At 39.1% G+C, this 22,299-nt stretch overlaps 1 protein-coding gene across 2 annotated transcripts; it reads left to right on the top strand.

Annotated features, from left to right (window-relative positions):
• The first annotated feature begins 1 nt into the window (after window position 1).
• On the top strand, window positions 2-17,713 carry LOC139468054 (sex muscle abnormal protein 5-like). Of its 2 annotated transcripts, XM_071249754.1 has the most exons (6): window positions 13-84; window positions 189-295; window positions 14,565-14,659; window positions 14,753-14,881; window positions 15,465-15,654; window positions 17,093-17,713. In XM_071249754.1, the coding sequence occupies exons 2-6, from the start codon at window positions 218-220 to the stop codon at window positions 17,258-17,260; spliced, it is 660 nt and encodes a 219-aa protein (XP_071105855.1). In that variant the 5' UTR covers window positions 13-84; window positions 189-217; the 3' UTR covers window positions 17,261-17,713. The 2 variants fall into 2 exon arrangements, with proteins under 2 accessions (XP_071105854.1, XP_071105855.1); XM_071249753.1 differs by having other exon boundaries at window positions 2-295.
• The last annotated feature ends 4,586 nt before the right edge of the window (window positions 17,714-22,299 follow it).

Below are 22,299 nucleotides of genomic sequence, written 5' to 3'. Positions count from 1 at the left end.
CATCTTTTATTCGAAGACAAAACACAGTCAAATGTGTACCTTGGACTTTCCCAAACTGCAACAATTTATGAAAACCTAACTAGTGTGCCAATACTTTATTTGTTTACGTAAAATTTGAAAGAAGAAACTGTAAGTCGTATTTCAGTTTGTATTATCTTTGTGACGTTACTTTTCTGTTGGGAATCTAGGGTACGCAACTCTTGTCACAACAAACAAGATGGAGGCGTCTGCAGCCTACGAGTTCAAAGCAACTCAACCCGACGAACTTTCGTTTCCAAAGGAAGCCACGTTGAAGGTATTTAAACAATATTGTACACACAACCATGGTGACAAGTAGTAACCCATGTGTATGAACTTTTAAGTTGACATATTTGTTCTAGTTGACAGACTTGGTTCATGTAATTCACTTCCTCCTTCCTGGATCATGGATGTGAACTGTCAGCTATTACAATACATATCGTGGTATGATACGTCAATTGAAGTATGAATCATAGCTTCACTGGACTACATCCCATATTCGGACTCTAAAAATCATATACGGCATATTTCAGGAGGGAGATGTTGCTTAAGTTTAGTGACAATAGTGTACAGTGAGTGTTATAGAATAGCTTGCATGCCGGCTGCCTATAACCAGCTATCTGTCAAATGTCAATAATCGATGAAATCTTGATAGAACCAACAAAAGTTTTGAGAAAATGATTGTGTATTGGGTTCTGTAGAATCACAGTAATGAAAGTGACTATTTACTTAGGCATTGTGTGCCCAAACCCTTTAACACTACTTGCCCAAACATGGCCGTTATTATCATTTTCAGTCGATTTTAGTGTTGTTTTATGGACTAATTTTTTCTGAGCTTACTAGCTTCTGACAGGTGGCAGACTGCTTTGGTTCTTAATACAAGCACACCCTTTACCTTCATTAGAAACATTTGTAGATTGAACAGAGATTTATCTAGGATTTCAAACTAAATGCTCCTGGTAGAAAAATTCGGGAAAAAAATAGTTATTTTGTTCAAAATTGGGATGTTTTTGGTCCTGTTATCAGCGATATTACAGGAAATCGCTACAAAGCCATAAAATAATCTCTACAAAGCCATAAAATTAGTTGTTACTTTAAATAGATCTATATATAGAATTATTAATTGGAATTTGTTTAATTCTATTGTAGGAATTTTTAATGACTATTGCAGTAGGCTTGTGGTCAAATATTGGCCTTTGAGCGGGTCTTATTAAGTCCCTGATGTATGAAATAAATGAACGAAAGTGAACAAACTATACTTAATGAACATGATAAAAGGAAGTGGAGAGTGTGTGTGTCAGTTTCATTGTGTCAGCAGTAGGAAATGTGTCTTATCTTGCTTATGCATACAATGAAAGTGTGTGGATGAGTGGATATTGCTTGTAAGTTTGGAAGCTGTTCAGTACCAAGTATGGGAGAAAAGATAACTTATTTAGGTTCACGCTGACACAGCATTATAAATTAGTTTTCTTCTCATTATGGTCCCAAACAAATTCTGTGATTCCACAGTTATGGAAATATTGGCAGAAAAACTTGCTGCAGAATTGTAGAAAAATCATGGAATTTGCCTTTTTATCTTTACACTAATTTTTTTCATTATTTTTAAGGTTTTCAAACATACAAAATATGGATCCTACAATAAAACAAAATTTGAAACTTGTAATTCTCACTTTTAATCGTTCTTGTGGTATTACGTCTACAGGGCTAGAAACTAACAGTTTTCGTCCACTAGTCCTTATAATGATGCGATTTAGCAAAACCCTTAAAAAGGGCAAATTTCAACTAGTCCTTATGATACCTTTACCATTGGGCAGTTTGGCAAGGACTACAGGACTAGTGCTTTTTCTAACGCTGGTCTACATAAACTATGGTTACATCTAACTATAAATGTGATTAAAATTTTAAAGAACAAAAATGAGTTTGTATATATTTTTGAGGGGGAAATGGTTATGTTGTTACTGCAGGATGTTGTAATTTGATCCACAGAATTTTGATAATTTTACCACAAATTTTGTCTGCAGCTATCATTAACATGATTATCTTGAAGTATTTAAATGACTCTATGTCATGTAAGTACTGTCAAATGAAACAATAGGTTATGTTAAAATCAGAGTATTACTGACATGAGCTTATATCATGTTATATCACAGGAACTGAAATTAACACAAGCCCTCTAGTCCAACTCCAAGCAGGGGCCCCATACTACAAAGTGATCTTAGGCCTCAGACATTTGTAAATCAATGTTAAAGTATGGGAGTTACGAAGTTGTCAGTGCTAAGATTGCATATTGTGGAACAGGCTCTGGTTTATATTTGCTGTTAACAATATCCTGAAGAGAAGTTGAATTGCACTATTTTTTGTTTTGTTAGGTTGGGGGAGAGGTGTTCCCATATGTTTTTACTTGAATCTGTACAGGCGATTAGGCAATGTTTTATACATATGTACTCAACCACAAAAGAAACATAAGTTGTACATAAAATACAGATAATCATAAGAGCATAAAAGATATGAAGATAATATTAACAATTGATAACAGAGAAAGAAAAATTTGACAACAAATGGGCGTTGATTGTTTGATGACAACCATCCGTGTATTGAAAAATGTCCCCGAAAACAGGGAACCCCGCCAAATCAGAAAAAATGACAAGGATAAGTTGTGTCCATCAATAGCTTGTGGCCTCTGTTAGCTGTGATGCAGGCCGCCCATCACTGTTACATTGAGTCGACAAGTCTTTGGAAGAAGGCTTGAGGAATCCCATTTCATTCCCGCACCGAAAAGGTCTTCAAGTTCCTGAAGTTTATGTGGCTGCCTTGCATCCTAAAGATGTCTCCCAATCTCATCCCAGACATGCTCAATTGGCGCCAGGTCCTGTGACAAAGACAGTGAGGGCATCACAGGAATATTATCACTCTGAGGAAGTCCATTGGGACCCGTGCTGTATGGGGATGAGCTTTGTCCTGCTGAATGACCTGGAGGTTGAGGTTGACCCAAGAAAAGAGGTCTGATGTAATTATGAAGAACATCATCCCTACACATGACAGTAGTCACATGCTGATGGAACACGTGTAGAGGGGTCCTGTGATGATAACTGAAGCCTCCCCACAACATGATGTTTCCTCCTCCCCACCGGTCGCCTTTAAGACACGGCAGTAACGCATCGTTTCCACATTCTGATGCAGCTATAGGCATGAGGAAGGTTGAACCTTGATTCGTCTGAGAAGACAACTTGTTACCACTGTTGACGTTGTCAATGCAGATGCTGTTGGGCCACAATGCGGATGTTGTTGGCCGTGATGTTGAGTCAGTATTGGCCCGACAGAAGGACGGTGACATCTGATTCCCGCTTGGTCAAGCAGATGTGTCAGCTGGATGTAACTCGAGTAGTGACCAGCAGCCTTCCAACCTTTTGATAGTTTGGGATTTAATTTTTTTAATTTTTCGAGTTTCCATGGCAACGACTTTGACTTAGACTGAAAAAGTCCACGTTTCCGGAGCAGATCTTGAAAACCGTACAATATTTCTTCACCATGTTTCCTTAGCAAGAGCATAACTCGGAAACCGCTTACATATTCTACAAAAACATCTACGCAGTGTTGTATGAGAACTGTTACCATAATTACCTAATTGAGATGTATACCACTTGACAAAGGAACTTGGTCAAGATATATGGTGAATTATTTTGAAAATACAACCGAAAATGGCAACCGAACCAGCCTACTTCCTCACAGTGGATAGTGGTAACATGAACAGGGACACCCGAACCAGCCAACTTCCTCACAGTGGGGAGCGGTAACATGAACAGTGGCACCCGAACCAGCCTACTTCCTCACAGTGGGTAGTGGTAACATGAACAGTGGCACCCGAACCAGCCTACTTCCTCACAGTGGGTAGTGGTAACATGAACAGGGGCACCCAAACCAGCCTACTTCCTCACAGTGGATAGTGGTAACATGAACAGTGGCATCCGAACCAGCCTACTTCCTCACAGTGGGTGGTGTTAACATGAACAGTGGCACCCGAACCAGCCTACTTCCTCACAGTGGATAGTGGTAACATCAACATTGGCACCCGAACCAGCCTGCTTCCTCACAGTGGTTAGCGGTAACATGAACAGGGGCACCCGAACCAGCCTACTTCCTCACAGTGGATAGTGGTAACATCAACATTGGCACCCGAACCAGCCTGCTTCCTCACAGTGGTTAGCGGTAACATGAACAGGGGCACCCGAACCAGCCTACTTCCTCACAGTGGGTAGTGGTAACATGAACAGTGGCACCCGAACCAGCCTACTTCCTCACAGTGGGTAGTGGTAACATGAACAGTGGCACCCGAACCAGCCTACTTCCTCACAGTGGGTAGTGGTAACATCAACATTGGCACCCGAACCAGCCTACTTCCTCACAGTGGGTAGTGGTAACATGAACAGTGGCACCCGAACCAGCCTACTTCCTCACAGTGGGTAGTGGTAACATGAACAGTGGCACCCGAACCAGCCTACTTCCTCACAGTGGGTACCAGTAACATGAACAGTGGCACCCGAACCAGCCTACTTCCTCACAGTGGGTACTGGTAACATGAACAGGGGTAACATGAACAGGGGCACCCAAACCAGCCTGCTTCCTCACAGTGGGTAGCGGTAACATGAACAGTGGCACCCGAACCAGCCTACTTCCTCACTGTGGGTAGTGGTTGTTAATGCCAGTCCAATAACCAAAACCAACCGCTGTAGACACTTGCTTCTTTTATTCTTCCTTAGCTTTACACCATTCACACAAAAACAACCTGTCACGCCGGCCGGCACATGCTCACTCACATTTTCACAACACGAGATTTTCCCAGCAGCCCCACTTCCGACATGCGCAGTGGGACTAGCTTAGCAGACGATATATCAACATTCAATACATTTTCTTTTTCTATTTTTTTTTTCTTCTTCATTACTTGCCAGCAGAGAAGTCAGTGTCAAACATTGTTCATAAAAATCTGTAAAGAAATTAATGTTTTCAAAAATATTTTAGGACTTTTTAACTTATATTTAAAATAATACAATGTACACAGGCATGTGAAAAGCAATCTCAGGGATAGACTTCCCTCCTGCTTTGGGGATTATTCTGCCCCATACTATCACTCACATGCATCTTTTAAACCATCACAAAGTCACCATCCATCAATTTGAAGACGTCCAGTTTGCAACACACTCAAAAGCTGAACCCCAGACGCTCCTCTTTTTGTCATTGCGTTAGCAAGTTGTTGATGACCAGGAATCCACTTGACAGAGGTCACTTCCTTGTTTTGTAGAGACTGCTGAATTGCAGCAATATCCAGTCTCAAACGCTTGTCATCAACAAGACTGGTTGAATGTACAGTCTCCACCACACTTCTGTTATCAACAAACGCATGAATGTTAAACATGCCTGTCATGCCTGTCATTTCTTCAATGAGTTTTCTTAAATAGAACGCATCTTCAAGTCCTTCCTGCAAACTCAGTGTCTCTGCAGCTATTGTAGATCTTACTACTCTTTTTATCTTGCCAGCATGCCATGCCAAAGGACAGCAGCAATTATTCTCCCCAACAAGGAAAATCACATGTGCTCCAACACTACTCATACCATCACATAAATTGGCATGTGATGCATCTGTGAAAACCACAAGTTTCCAACTCAGAAAATTTCCAATGTATGGAAAGTAAATCTTTGCTTCAGAGTCTTTCAATTTCCGAATCACTTTTACAGCCCTCAATAGATCATCCACAATTCCACTCTTAAACTTTGTGCTGAGTTCAATCATTTCGAACGCAAGGTCAGGCCTAGAACCTTGTACAAGCCAGTTGAGCTTTCCAACAAGACTTCTGAGCTTGGTATGCTCATGAGGATTGAGAGGTCCATGTTTCTGTGTCTTCCTTTGTAATGAAATGTTTCCTATCTCAAAGTCGTCCAAATACTCTTGTTGATCTACCATGATTCCAACAGGATCTTGTGTGATTTGAAAACCCACATATCTAAACTGTCCTGTTTCTATTTTTCCTGCTAAGAATCGCACCTGAAGCTTCATAATCACATTAGCCTCAAAATACATCTGTCCACAATGTAAAAAGTCATCAACATGACTAGCAATCATGCCGATAAGACGACCATGGTCTTGCATATAAAACAAAGCAGGGTCAAGTGTAGATTGCACACACCTCAGTTGCAATAATTCATCTCGGACACTTTTGTAGAATTGCCTGGCTGCATCATTCAAACCATATAAACAATGCTTCAACTTCCATATGATTCCATTCTTTTCCATTTCAGCTTCCTGAGGTGGAATGATGAACACATATCTATCCAATAACTTGCCTTGTAGAAATGCAGACTTAATGTCAGTGGTTTTTACAGTCCATTTGTGATAAGCTGCCAAAGCTAAAAACACTTTCAATGCACTCTTTCCTATTGTTGGAGAATCTCTCTCTATTTCCACATCTTCCTCAAAACCTCTGGCTATGAGTCTGGCCTTGACTTTTTCTCCTTTCTGACATATTACCCATCTGGTTGAAATTCTATTCTGCCCACAGTCCTGAACTTCTTCATATGTATGAAACTCTTTCAACTTGTTGAGTTCTTCTAGTTTTGCTTTAACACAGCTTTCTTCATTATGTCTTGACTTTGGAATTGAAACAATATTCACTTCCTCTGGGGTCACACGCTTCCAGCTATCAACACGTTCCAGATTTACACTCATTGTTTTTCTCCTCCCTCTACTTGCACATTAAACCAGTTCCTATTTTGACCTGAAACTTTCCCTGCTCTACTTATTACTGTGGCAATCACCCAATCATCTGAGCTTGTCTCCCTGAACATTATCTGATCATTTTTACATAGACTGATAGTATCAACACTTTCACCATCTGTGTTGGCTGTCTGACGATCTGAAGAAACAGTCATATGATTGTCACACTCAAGCATTTCAAAAGGTAGATTTTTCAAATTGTCATTTTCAAATTCTTGTCCTCGAAGATTAGCCGCTTCACACTTTTGTTCACCAATTTCATGTCCTGCCTTAATCAGTCTATTTGGGGAGACTCTTACAAATACACCACCATGGCGCACAAAGATAACCTTACCGTCCTGGAAAACCACCTTGCCTGGACCTAACCATTTCTCACTGCCTTCTCGTTTGTAATAAACTTGTTCTCCATTATTGTAGATTTCCTCTGATGCTCTAATTTTGGATCGCAAAGCTCTACGTATCCGCTCACTTGCCTCAGACTCCACGAAAGCCTTGCGGGCAAGATGCAAAGCATTCAAATGCTGTGCAAATGCCTCACTTCTCGTCACACCATCCAGGGCAGGAACACCATCAGTCATGATATTCGGCAAGTTTGGATTTTTTCCAGACACAAGCTGATAACTACTATACCCATGCCACATTTGTAGTGCATTTCTGGCCATATTTGCCCAACACAAGAGAACATTCAGTGGAGTTTTAGGACACTGTTCTTCCATCTTTGTGAGCATCATGTCAACAACAGAATGTATCCTCTCACACAGACCATTCTGGAATCGACTCTCGGCAGCAGTGGTGTGAACCTTGACATTAAGTATACTGCCTACCTCTCTCATCTCGTCAGCACTGAATTCACCCCCATTATCTGTTAATATAGCTTGCATGACACCAAAACCTGCACCGATCCAATGAGTCATAATTTTGTCAATTACTTCACTAGGGGTTTTCCTTTGAATAAACACAGAAATGGTAAGTCTTGACCACATGTCAACCAAATGAAGAATCCACCTACTTCTCCACTTCTTCAAATCCATCGCAACTGTTTCATTGAACTGTGATGCCATTGGCAGGGCTACAGCAGGTCTGGCAGGTGTTCTTGTATAAGCTTTGCACATCTGACAATTTCCGTAAATTTTGCTGATTGTGTCCTGGAATTCATTTCGCCACACTCCTGCATCTTTCATAAGAGCAACAAGTTTCCTCTCCGGTGGGTGGGCGAACTGTCTATGTAACTTGAGAATTACCTTGTAACGCTCATCATCTTCCATCTTGTGTAACAATACAGCATTAACAAATTCTTCAACAGGCATTTTTTCATGCTTGTCTATGGGAATGCAGTAATGTCCTGATGATGTGTAATTTAAACTAACTTTTTCCCCAAGGATTTCTGCTGAGTCATGTTCCAAATCTAATTTGACACATGCTTCCTTCATTGACCTTAAGGAAAGTAAAAGCGGTATATCTGAATCCACCACATCAGTTCGAATTCTCACATTCTTTCCTGCCATAAATGCTGGTAATTCATAGCTACCTTGTGACTTGAGTTTTTCACCTCCACCGAACTTAAACATTTTCACACCTTCACATCTTGTAACTGTATCTCTATCCTTCTTGTGTCCCCTGGACACGCCAGAAACCTATGATTGTGGGTTCGAATCCCGGTTCGCCCCAATTATGTTTCTAGGTTTGTCAGCACCATACCCATGCTCGTGGGTTTCACCAAAGTGGTAACCGTCTGAGACCTGCATCACTTCGGGCTTTCCTCCCACATTAAGCTGACACGCCATGATATAACTGGAATAATGTTAAAAGCGGCGTTAAACCCAACTCACTCACTCACACTATCCTTCTTGTCCAGCGACTCCATATACCCATCCAACCACATTCTGCCACATACTGTACTTGAACATGCACTGTCCAATACCGCACAACATCTTGCATCATTGCCTAACTGCGCCATGTTATCTTTAATGTTCCCTGTAAACAAAATGACCTGTTCAACAGTTTCTTCATTTCCACTTCCACCTTCAACATAGTGAACTTTGGACATATTTTCCCAACTGTGAGGACAGTGTGCAATTAAATGCCTGAAAGACCCACAGGCCAAACATGTCAAAGTTTTTCCATTGGTGCCAACTGGATTTATGTTACGCTCTGGCTGTCTCAGTCCTCTCCAGCCTTGTCTTCTGCCCCGAAAGCCACGGGCTCTGCCATACATATAACTTCGACTCCGACCTCTGACAGAACTCGTATACTGATTGGCAAAAGCTTCCTCATTGTCATGATTAATGATGTTTGAGGATTCAACTTTAATTGACTGCATACCATTTCCTCCATCACAAGACTTGTCCAAGAAATTTCTTCAAAGATAATTTGGCCTGTTGATATAATGTGGCTTTGTTTGTGTAGTCCATACCTGTCATCACTAACATTTTTTCTTCTTTGGTTATTTCAGCACGTTTGAGGAGCTTGAATGCTAAGATTTCCTGTGGTAAACTCATGCTTTTCTTTAATATCTTGTTATATTTTTTATCAAATTTGGAGATATATTCATTGATAGATTGCCCCACTTCCCTAGAAAAATCTTCAAAATCTTCAAATTTTTCAATACTATCAACAAGATCATCTTTTCCAAGCTGGGAGGCAAAGAAATCTATCAGAGTTTCAAAACCATTTTCATTCTTCAAATCTTCAAGAGGAATGTTATCAAATACTTTCTCTCCTATACCACGTTCATTTTCTGGGAGTGATAAAGCTAATACTATTCCTTGTTTCATTTTCTTAACTTCAGTAATTTCACGCCAAGCAAGTAGCTCCTGTCTGTATCTCTCATAACTTTTCCCTTTGCAGAATTCGGGGGGATTTAGTTTCGCTGCCATTCTATCTTCTATTCAACGCCGAACGCACTCGTAAACAATATTTAAAATGTCAACACTCCAAAATTGTCCAGTTTTCGATCTCCCAAACACGCTTTTATCTCGCCGCATCAATCACAAAAATTACTTGTTTGTTGAAATACACTCACAAATGTTTCTCTCATTCACAGTTGTGATAAACTAGAGGTCTGGAATTTAAGATAATATCTGACACTTGTAAACAAATTGCGAACGGTGATAAATTTTCCGTTCTATCATGAAGTGAGAAGAAGTGATATTTACGTCTGGGAATTATCAATCCTTTCAGCAACCACGCTCTGCTACCATTGTTAATGCCAGTCCAATAACCAAAACCAACCGCTGTAGACACTTGCTTCTTTTATTCTTACTTAGCTTTACACCATTCACACAAAAACAACCTGTCACGCTGGCCGGCACATGCTCACTCACATTCTCACAACACGAGATTTTCCCAGCAGCCCCACTTCCGACATGCGCAGTGGGACTAGCTTAGCAGACGATATATCAACAGTGGTAACATGAACAGGGGCACCCAAACCAGCCTGCTTCCTCAAAGTGGGTAGTGGTAACATGAACAGTGGCACCCGAACCAGCCTACTTCCTCACAGTGGATAGTGGATAGTGGAAACATGAACAGTGGCACAAAAATAAGCCTACTTCCTCACAGTGGATAGTCGTAACATGAACAGCGGCACCCGAACCAGCCTACTTCCTCACAGTGGGTACTGGCACCATCAACAGTGGCACCCGAACCAGCCTACTTCCTCAAAGTGGGTAGTGGTAACATGAACAGGGGCACCCGAACCAGCCTACTTCCTCACAGTGGGTGGTGTTAACATGAACAGTGGCACCCGAACCAGCCTACTTCATCACAGTGGTTAGCGGTAACATCAAGAGGGGCACCCGAACCAGCCTACTTCCTCACAGTGGGTAGTGGTAACATGAACAGTGGCACCCCGAACCAGCCTACTTCCTCAAAGTGGGTAGTGGTAACATGAACAGTGGCACCCGAACCAGCCTACTTCCTCACAGTGGGTGGTGTTAACATGAACAGTGGCACCCGAACCAGCCTACTTCATCACAGTGGTTAGCGGTAACATCAACAGGGGCACCCGAACCAGCCTACTTCCTCACAGTGGGTGGTGTTAACATGAACAGGGGCACCTGAACCAGCCTACTTCCTCACAGTGGATAGTGGTAACATGAACAGGGGCACCCGAACCAGCCTACTTCCTCACAGTGGATAGTGGTAACATGAACAGGGGCACCCGAACCAGCCTACTTCCTCACAGTGGGTACCAGTAACATGAACAGGGGCACCCGAACCAGCCTACTTCCTCACAGTGGATAGTGGTAACATGAACAGGGGCACCCGAACCAGCCTACTTCCTCGCAGTGGGTTGTGGTAACATGAACAGTGGCACCCAAACCAGCCTACTTCCTCACAGTGGGTAGCGGTAACATGAACAGGGGCACCCGAACCAGCCTACTTCCTCACAGTGGATAGTGGTAACATGAACAGGGGCACCCGAACCAGCCTGCTTCCTCACAGTGGGTAGCGGTAACATGAACAGTGGCACCCGAACCAGGATACCAATAACATGAATCGTGTCGCCCGAACCAGCCAACTTCATCGCAGTGCATGCTGGAAACATGAACAGGGGTACCAGAACCAGCCTACTTCCTCACAGTGGGTAGTAGTAACATGAACAGTGGCACCCGAACCAGCCTACTTCCTCACAGTGGGTACTGGTAACATGAACAGGGATACCTGAACCAGCCTACTTCATCACAGTGGTTAGTGGTAACATCAACAGGGACACCCGAACCAGCCTGCTTCCTCACAGTGGGTACTGGTAACATGAACAGTGGCACCTGAACCAGCCTTTTTCCTCACAGTGGGTAGCGGTTACATGAACAGTGGCACCCGAACCAGCCTGCTTCCTCACAGTGTCCAGCTATGTGATGTAATGTCATCTCGCAGTATTGAATACATTTCCTTTCTTGTTGGCAAGTTCTGCATTGCTTGTGTGTATGTTCCTCCAAAAGTGTCATGGATTTGGTTGTAATTTCAGGATCTCTCCAAGCAGCATGAATGTGAACATGCCCTAGGTACTGGGGATTTCAACTGTGATCTGAGTGAAAAGCTGATACTTGAAGATTTCTTTAATGTGCGGAAAATGACTCAACTCATTCACTCTCCAACTCACTGTCTTGGAGCTACACTGGACTTGTTGTTTATTGATCATGTCTGTGCTGTAGCATTCCAGACTCCAGTCTACTACTCAGATCATCAGATGATTGCGGCTGTACTTCTCAGTACCCTCATGATTACCCTTGCACTCAATGATCTCAAAGTAAAGTAAGAACTCCCTTACTTCTCTGATTATTCTTTAAGTAATAACACAACACATTACTAATACAGTTACATATTCTATCATAAACTGCAGAGGGCAAAACAACACCAGTAATAACTTTTTTAGTGCTACAATTACGCCATTTACAAGATGGTCCAGTGAACATAGTTCACAGGAGCTAATGCATTGCACACAACCGGACATGTAATATTGGCAGGGGATATGAGTATTTGATGCTTGTTATATTTGCCTTAGGGCTCCAGATATATGTTTGAGACATGTTGTCATTCACATTGGTGATATCAGTATATTTGCGCTCTCTTGGGTCCAGAGAGTAAGAAGCATTCATTACACATCAAGAAAAGCCACTGAAAACGACATTCAGCTGTCCATAATAAATTAATAATTACTAATACACCTTGGTTCTCGAATCATTTGTCAAGGTTGTTTTAAAAGCAGTCATCTGTATGAAAAAACCTACATATACAGATATAACCCGTAAGTGAACTAAATACTGAAGTCGCAGAGACATTTTCAGAAAAACAATTTGATTTATGTTTAAAATAGGTACTTTTACATGGTTAGAACTAAACTCAAAAGCTTTACTAGCCTGGCTTAAAGATAGAATGCCATTGTAATGTTAAAACAATGGGTAAATTTGTAAATTTGTACAAGCCCACAGGAATTTGTACTAGCCAGGTTAGTGTTAAGTTCTTACTCTGTTTTTGTCAGTTTGTGTGGAAATAAATAAATAAATATATGAGTATTTGTAGGCAGATTAAACACGCTTATCAAGAAAAAAAAGCAGATGTTAAAACAAACAACAATTTGGATATATTAACAGTGACTCTCATTCTAACACTTCGTTATCAGTCAGAATATGTGGTTTACATATTTTAATGAAATGTTCAAGTCGGACAGTTAAATATCAATGATGATCAGATCAATAGTGATGACACTTTTAAATAAATTGTTTCTGTTAACCTGAAATCACCTATTTAAAAGCAATGCTGGTGCAGATGAAATTTTAATGGAAATTTTAAAATATACATCAGGCTGTTTTATGCGGTTTCTTTTTCACCTTCTACAACTCTGGTACAAAAGAAGCGAATAAGAAATTTCCAGACAATTACAGGGGCATATCAACATGAAGAGTGATGAGGAACAGACTTTCTGCTTTGGCAGAACTGAAGGACAAAATACTTCATTCGCAGGCAGGTTTTCGATCTTGGTATTCCATGATAGATAAAATTTTCACTCTATTATCTATTATGAGAATGTGTTTGTTGTCGTAAGTACTCAAATATCTTTCAGGTTCAAACTATGTTTTATATTGTTATACATCACATAGCAGACCTGTGTGATTGTAGAATTATGACATCCAATTTTCACGAAATTTATTTACAAGCAACGTTTTAGATACCTTAATAAAAGCTATGTTGTCCCCAACTGACTGATTTGACTACAAATCCCAAACCATGGAAAATAAAATGTTATAAACAGATGCTTCCCAAGTATTATGACCACTGTTGTTGAAATACATCAATATGTTATATATATATACCATTTGGGGAATAAGCCCTTCGTGTATTCTGGTTAGTTTTAACCAATACTTAATAACACTGACTTCGCAATGACGTAAAGCAGGCAGAGGTAATTTTCACCTTTTTAAAAACTTTTTTTTGACCAAAGATGAACTCATTCTAATAACTTACCCCCATACTTCTTCTGAACTATATAAGACTAAGAGAGTATTTGTAATACCTGTGTATCAAATATTTTAAAATATACATTTGGTTCAACCAATCCAGTCTTATTAAATTATGACATAAACATATGATAAACATACTGTGTACCGAACATGCAGCTTGAGGTTTCAAATGATAAATGTAGCGCGACCAAGGCTCGCTAAATCCAATGTTTAATCCTAATACAAGATATTTACCACCCCCAAACACACTTGTGTGATAACCTCTATGTTTCTGAAAAATCCCAAGTATAATAAGCTGGATGTGTAAACTCCCTCTATACAGGAATGACATCATCAGCGAATTACAGTAACAAACTTTCATAAATATCCGGAATACTAATGTGCCATGTTTACTATGTTTATGTATAACGTTTGATAGTTCCCCTATAAATAGAGAAAATAACAAAGGGCTAAGTATGCAAGCTTGGCGTACACCATTTGGACATTCAAATAAATCTGTACATGAGGAAGTGTGTTTAACACATAATGTAACAGAAGAGAAAATGGCTTCCATTGCTGATAACATTTTCCCACCAAGGCCATTACATTGGAAATAGTACCATAGTTTATCTCTTTTTACACAGTCAAGGTTTTCTTCAACATGCTTAAGTCTGTTAGGTGTAAATGAATCATATATTGTTTTCCACTTTTTAATCAGTGTTAAAATTTAATGATTTATGGGGTCCCTGGATTCAAATACAAAAGGAGAAGACCTCAAGGGGACCCTAGGATCCCCTTCATTATGAACACTGCTGATCAACCTTATACATGTGTTTCAGATTCTCAACACTGACGATCCCCAGTGGTACAAGGCTGAGTACGAGGGGCATCAGGGCTACATTCCTTCGAACTATGTACACTTTGACGAGCCACAGTGAGTCCAAACATTTCCACAAAACTCTGAAGTAGTAAATGTGTATGGTTCATATCCTTTGAACTGTGTTGACTTTATTGACTGTTATTTCAGGTGGTACAAGGGCAAGATTCCACGTTCAACAGCAGAGGAGATGCTGTTATCAGGCGGTTCGCAACCTGATGGAGCTTTTGTTGTCCGCAAAAGTGAATCGGATGACAATGGACACTCACTTTCTGTCAAGTAAGTTTCAATTACAATAAGTTGCAATATATCACGGTGGTTATATTGTTATCAAGGTTCGAGTTAAGTAGTGTGTTTCCTACCATGGAGATCCCAGGTTAGAATTGATCTTCAGCCAACCATGCTTGTCATAAGAGGCGACTAATGGAATCTGGTGGTCAGGCTCTTTGACTTGGTTGATGCATGTCATTGTATCCCAATTCCGTAGATCGATACTCATGATGACAATGACTGTTTGTCTGGTTTAGACTTGATTATTTACAGACCGCTGTCATTTAGCTGGAATATTGCTGAGTGTGGCGTTAAACAACAAACAAACAAAGTAGGCTATTTCAGATGTGATAGGAGGCATGGGGATGTCAATTCAATCTGCAGGGTTGTGTCACTTTGTAGCTGTAGAAGGGATCCAGGTGCTGTGGTATTCATTCTGAGATTCAAACCTGTAATAGTCCTTGTCTGTCATAATTATACCTCAGGCGGTGGGGTTGCCTAGTAGTTAAAGCATTGGCTTGTCAAGCAGTACATCCAAGTTTTATTCCCCACCACTCTTACTCTAAAAATATTTTTGTTTAATTATTTTCAGATATGGAAATGGCGTTCAACATTTTAAGATACTACAGGACCAGTCATCAGGAAAATACCATCTGTGGAACATGAAGTTTAATTCCATTAATAAACTTGTTGCACACCATCGAGATAAGTCTGTTTCCAGACTTGATACCCAACCAAAGATCCTGCTATGTGACATGTCGTCAGGAGGAGGGGGAATAGTGGTGAGTACAAATAATGCAATGGATGTATTCTACCGCTTCCTGACAATCCTGCTGTTTTACGAGAGTAGGTTTTCAGAAACTCATGCTTGCCGTAAAAGGCGCTTATGCTTGCCGTAAGAGTCGACTATCAGGATGCTCATGAAGTCAGTCACTGGATTGTCTGGTCCAGACTCGATTATTTACAGACTGCCGTCATATAGCTGGAATATTGCTGAGTGCGGCATTAAACAACAAACAAATAAAAAAAAAGCAAAGAGTGTTACAAATACTGCATGCTGCTCTGTTTCGTGGTATTCTACTGCTTCTTGACAATCCTGCCGTATAACATTGAGAGTGCTACAAACACTATGAATAGTATGATATTCTGAAATAATGTTCAAAGCAGTGTCAAGACATTGTTATGTTATTATGCAGCGTTAAAGGTTATAGGGAATCCTGTTGTAGTATTTGAATCTGGGTAACTCTGAACCATGAAGATGTTTGTCTGATTTCAGTGGGGACAAGTACAGTAAACTACAGTTATAACCAGCAGTAGAAATTGGCATTAGTCAAATAGTTAAGGTATCATAAGGACGAGTAGAAATTTGCCATTTTTAAGGGTTTGCTTGATGTTATCATTATAAGGACAAGTGGACTAAAAATGTTAGTGTCTATCACTGGTTAAAACTATGATTTTAGTTCTTTATAACCGTAGTTCATTATAAGCATATATATATGTGCAGCACATTTTCAGCAAATGCCCAGGACCAAAAAACTGTATGTTATATCCATCAGTTCATTATAAGCATGTTTGTTATACTGTTATAAAGATAGTTTACTGTACGTCATTAAGTTGATCAAGTTAAAAAACCATAATCAGAAAAGTTATTATTTACAGAGTTGTGGCCCTTGTTTGATCTTTTAGACATGATGCACAGGACCCCCAATGCTGACAAATATTTTCGGCAATCACTATGGCTAAAAGGGTGACATTATGCATACATCATTAAGGGATAGATATATTTAGGACTAGTGCCTTTTTTTCACAGAAATCACAACTTTTATTTACAAATGTAAGCATGCAAAGATGGCAGGGCAACTGTTATCTGACCATGTGGAATATATAAATATATATACAGTAAACTACATTAATAACGAACACACTTATAATGAACTGGCAGGTATAACAAACTCTTTTTGGCTGTATATATATGCCTATAACGAACTACAGTTATAACAAACTATTAAAAGTCAGTGTCCCTTTGAGTTCATTATAACCGTATTTTACAGTACTTGAAATTGTTTAGAAGAAAGAAATTGTTTAGAATGTTACCACAGTTTACAGGACTTTTATGGGGTCTTCTCTAAGAAACCTCTTCTCTTTGAGAAACAGCATAGGCTTCCCACAACAGTAAAAGATGATTTTGAAAGGCTGTAAACATATCTATTACATTTCCAGTGCAAGTGTCGTGCTGCATACAACTTCGCACCGAGCGATGCTGAGGAACTCAGCTTCCAGAAAGGGGATGTTCTGAATATTTTGGAGAAGGTTGACGACAACTGGTGGCGTGGTGAGCTCAATGGCAATGAGGGACTCGTGCCAGCCAACTACCTGAAAGAGATGTGATTTAAACTCTGTTAAAGACTTCCTAATATGGGCAACAACTCTTGGTATCTATAGTGCCATGGATACTAAACACTCAATACATATTTGTATTTGTGAAAGATAGTCACCAGCAAATCCAAACCCGCCACTATATAGATTAAGATTTCTCATTTTAGTATGGTTTTTTTCACAATTTAGACGTTTCCATTTATTTGTTTATGCGTTTATTTCTAAGCAAAAAACCTAAGCAAAGCCTCTTTTTGTATTCATAATATTTATTTTCCAATTGTAGAATGTATATATATATACTCGCTGTTTCTCAGGCATTGGCTATTTAGCTCACTTTACTAGGGTTCATCTGAGCTTGAGTCAAGGCAAAGGAAGCAGTATCTCCATATTTTGAGCCAAGAAATTATATGTTGCAAATATCCAAAAGCTCAGGTGAGCTACAAGGTTCATGGGTCAATAGTTATAGGTTTACCACGATAGTTTGAAATTGAATCTTTTTATCCAAGATCAGGAATAAATTGCTTTCATGCATAAATGTTCCCATTGAACACAAAGAGCATGAGAGCCAAGTATTGGTTTGCAGTATTTAGAGAAAAGGTCAGATTTTCTGATGTTGGAAGGTGTAACAGTGAAGATGAATTTACCTGTAATCCTTCGTTCTGTGTAGTATAATCATTCCCATTAAGTGTGCTGTATGTTGCACTGGTGCTTTGACTTATGATGATAAGTATATTATCTGAACATGTGATATATGAAAACACTTATGGACATAAATACTTATTAACTTGCCAAAAGAAGTGGTTTTGAATGTTAACAGATTTACCAGGACTTTTATGAGTCCTTCTTTAACATAGCAGTACTGTGCAGAAGGATTGTTTGTATCACATCACTGTCTGATCAGTGGATATGTACTTGCTCAACTGACCTAAGGGTCCATTTCATACCATGGGATGAGAAATTGCTGGCATCAAGATCTGAAGATTTTGTATTTTTGACTCCTGTTCAAGACAAACAAACCTCTTGGAAAAAAATTAAAAAAGAGATGTCTTCTTTACATGAATTAATAACATAGATGAGCTCAGCTTTTTATTTGTAAACTGTACTGGTTGCATGGCAACGTGTACAACATCTGAAGCCATTTGACATGTGGAAAAGAAGCTTTAGAAATTGGATGTTTAAAATGTAAAACTAGCTTCAGTTTATGGCAACTTTTGACTTGTTTTATCAACTGGTTTGAGATATTTTGCGTAATCAACATGTCAAGATTAACATTTTCACAAGACCAGTGGAGAGAAAATGCCTGATGTGTTGCTTGTTCATGTTGACTTTTTTATTTTTATAATAGAGAGACTATGAGCAGTTGAAAATTGTAATTCAGACATACAAGGATAACATATTCTTCCACAATGTCAATTACATACAAAAATTATGTTTACTACTTGTGCCATATTCAGTTTATTAACACCTTGGGGGCATAAACGATTTGAATGCTGACAGCATAGTGTATATTTGTATCTATTTGCTGTGCTATACTTCTGAGTTCATCAACATATGGCAAACAGATACAGTTTTCAGTAGAAAGCTTCCAGCCAAAAGCACAAACAAAAGCATGATCATGCATGCACATTTTATATCAGACTCACAGTTGAATGTTTCTTTTAATATTTACATGATATAGAAATAAACAGACATTTCTGATAATATCAGTGCTCTAACTCTGCATAATAGAATTATTTACTGTAGGATATTTACGAAAATATTTTGTTAAAAACTTTTTCTTCAATCTCAGTTGGGATCTCAGACATGGAAAATGTGACATAAAAATAACAAAAAGTACAGACATGGAGGAAACCTGTTTGAACTTAACAGAGGACACCTGTTGAACAGGTTGTTAACACACCAAATACTGTAATATGTTGATGGATCCTTGTTGGAGGTCTTCATCCTTCTGCTTAGTGCATTGTTTATATTAATCTTATTTGTGCTATTTTCTTTCATTTTCCTGAGAACAAGTGTTCTTTTTTATATTTTATTCTTTTATCTCACCACTTACCAGTAGTTTTTTTTTTGCATAAGACAAACTGTTCACCAGCTCCACATTTACTAGAACAAGAATGATTTGAGAATTCACTTCAATTTTTGTTGTATTCATGGAAGTATAAGTGTAAATAACAGTGTCCATGCTGTGTAAATCCACTTAACAGATTTACCAAAGTGTGCACACTGGTTTTTATGTTTATATTTTTATATATTACAGCTGTACAGTGTTTTGTGTGTTAATGTTTAAGTAGGAAGATTGTGAAGTTATTATTGTTGACATTAATTTCAATATTTGTTTGTGTTTATGGAGTTACAAATGTAAAGAAAACTGTATGCACACTGTCTAAGTCCATGTAAATCTGTCTAAATCCGCTTATTTAATCATTGACACACAAAAATACTGTCAACACCAAATCAATGACATTGTTCAGCATAATAATGCAGCACAAGCCCCTCCCATTCTATTTTCAGCCATTCAGGAAACAGTAGTACGTTAGTGGGTATGGCATAATATTTTTTCGGTTTATGCAAAAAGCATTTCTTGGTTAGCCAATCAAATGACACTTATATGTATCTATATTTTTATCCCCAGATTTAGAACAGAACCAACCCTTTAGGTATATGAGAAGTATTGAAACACAGCCAGTACATGACTGTTAAATTGATGATGATATTTCATCCTGGTAACTGTGATTTCACAGGAGTGTGTTGTCATAATCAAAACTGACTTATGTTAAGTCTGCACGTTCTGTGAATGCTTGATAAACCTGTTGGTGCAAATAAAGGACAAGGGGGAGGCGGTGACATACCTCCGAAATACCATCACATTTAAGCCTCACACAAGCAGAATTCCAGCTGGAGCAGACAATCCAGTGATTGGGTTGGTGAACACACAATTCTGACCCAGATCTTCTTGGGGGAATTTTAATGTGTTGTTCCTGACATAACTTGTCCTGCAGGCAGGGTTACCAGACTTACAAGGTTTCACTGTATGAGCCCTTGAGCTGTTGATAAAATAATTAGTCTATCATTCTCTCCGATTATGTTTCTAGGTTTGTCAGCACCATATCTGTGCTCATGGGTTTCACCAAAGTGGTAAATGTCTGAGACCTGCATTACTTCGGGCTTTCCTCCCACATTAAGCTGACATGCCGTGATGTAAATGGAATACTATTCAAAGCTGTATTAAAACCAACTAACTCACTCACTCATATCAGCTTAATGCTACTTAGAAATTAGTCAGTAACTTTAGTAGCGTTATATAAAATAACTGTATAAAACACTGTCGACATATCAGCTGTGATAGAGATTGATGCTGATGCTGAAGTCAGGGCAGCTCTTTTTTTCAGCAACAAATATTTTTAATGTTCGTGCAAGCCATCTGGCACAAGTGTTTCAAGGTTAAAAAATCAGGGTTTTGTTTGAAATTTTATTAAAAACAGTGACCATATCATGCCATTCCAGTGTAATGTGTTCGAATTGTGATATTACGATAAAACATTCAGATTAATCACTGTTAAATTTTGATAATGTAGCTCAAAGTTCAAGTTATCAGGAATTAAGTTTGACATGTCATTGCCATTTTGCCATTATTATCAAAGGTTCTACCGCCTGCCATTCAAATTTAAAGCTGAGTTCAAGGCAGATTTAATGGTTGATGGGTAACTCAGCTAAATGTTCAGTTTTCCAGCCAAAGACATGGTTGATTCCTCTCATGGATCACTGTGTGCAACACATTCCAATGCTAGAAATACCACAGTATTGCTATAAGCAGAGAAAGACATTTTCACTCACTCACTCACTCACTCACTCTTTCACACATTCACACCCTCAAGACAGATTAGGTAAGTTTCTATCCCAGATTAGGTAAGTTTCTATCCCAGATTTTAAGACATGATATGGGACTGGTGGTGTCGGGGAAGAAGACATCTTGAAAATGAAGTGCCAAACTGATTGTTTGAAATAAAGCATGTTAAGTGCTATGCCTGTGTCAGTATGGTTGTGTGTGTACACCCAAGTTGTCTCCCTTGTTGCTGGTCAGTCCATAATGGTGTTTTAGCGTGTACATTATTTATGCCATGCTTCCATGTGTGTATGTAGTTTGTCGGCATAAGTGTTACTTTGGACACTGCAATGTCTATTATCTTTGTGACAGTCTTATCTGTATATTTCTTAATGTCTCTTGTGTGTCAGATGATGTGTTTAAAAGATTTCAGTTGTTTAATTTTTGGAACCAAATTTTATTTTTTTCTAAAATTAATATTTTTTGTTATATCTTATCATTTACTTAGGACATTTGCTTGAAAGAGGTCATACACTAAATAAAACTGATCTATATGTTACAGACATTGTAACAGCCCATCTGTTTAGTGTGTACATTAGGGGCATGGGTGGTCCAGTCGTGTAAGATGCTGCGGTTTGCTGTGCAGCATTGCATCCCTTAGTTATACCAGAATCCTAAATAACCTCCTTGGCAAAGCAATCTTAGTGCTACATCTGTTGTAAGTCTGTGTTAAGGTATGTGAGTCCCACAAAGCACAATGTTCGCTTTGTGGAACAAGCCCCTGCACTGCGTGCAATTCTAAGCAATGATGTCTTCATTGGACACTGCTATGTCTGATATGTCTTTATATATGCTGGAGACAAGCTACATTGGGCTCATTTCCAGAAACAGCTGACAGTTAATAAGGATCTGTGCAATTTGTCTATCTTGATGGATGTCTCATTCTGTTATATAATACCCAGCTAAGGATACTGTGCAAGCTCACAAAAATCTGGAGACACCAGCATTTATAAATGTTTTAAATACTTTTTTTTATAGTTGCTTGAAATGAAGCTTAAGATGCATTTGTGTCATGCCCAAATCGCATCTTATTCATACGCCAACATCTCCAAACAACTAGTCTGATTTTTCCCCCATCTGGACACTCAGAATATCCCTGTCAAATGTTGAGTAGCATACGTTACAACAGAGGTACTGCTGCCTATATTAGTCGTATGGATTTACTGAC

Source organism: Haliotis cracherodii, unplaced genomic scaffold (genome assembly GCF_022045235.1).
Source record: "Haliotis cracherodii isolate W230 unplaced genomic scaffold, xgHalCrac1.p SCAF_2, whole genome shotgun sequence".
NCBI classification, from domain to species: Eukaryota; Metazoa; Mollusca; class Gastropoda; order Lepetellida; family Haliotidae; genus Haliotis; species Haliotis cracherodii.
This window is presented reverse-complemented; position numbering and strand designations above follow the sequence as displayed.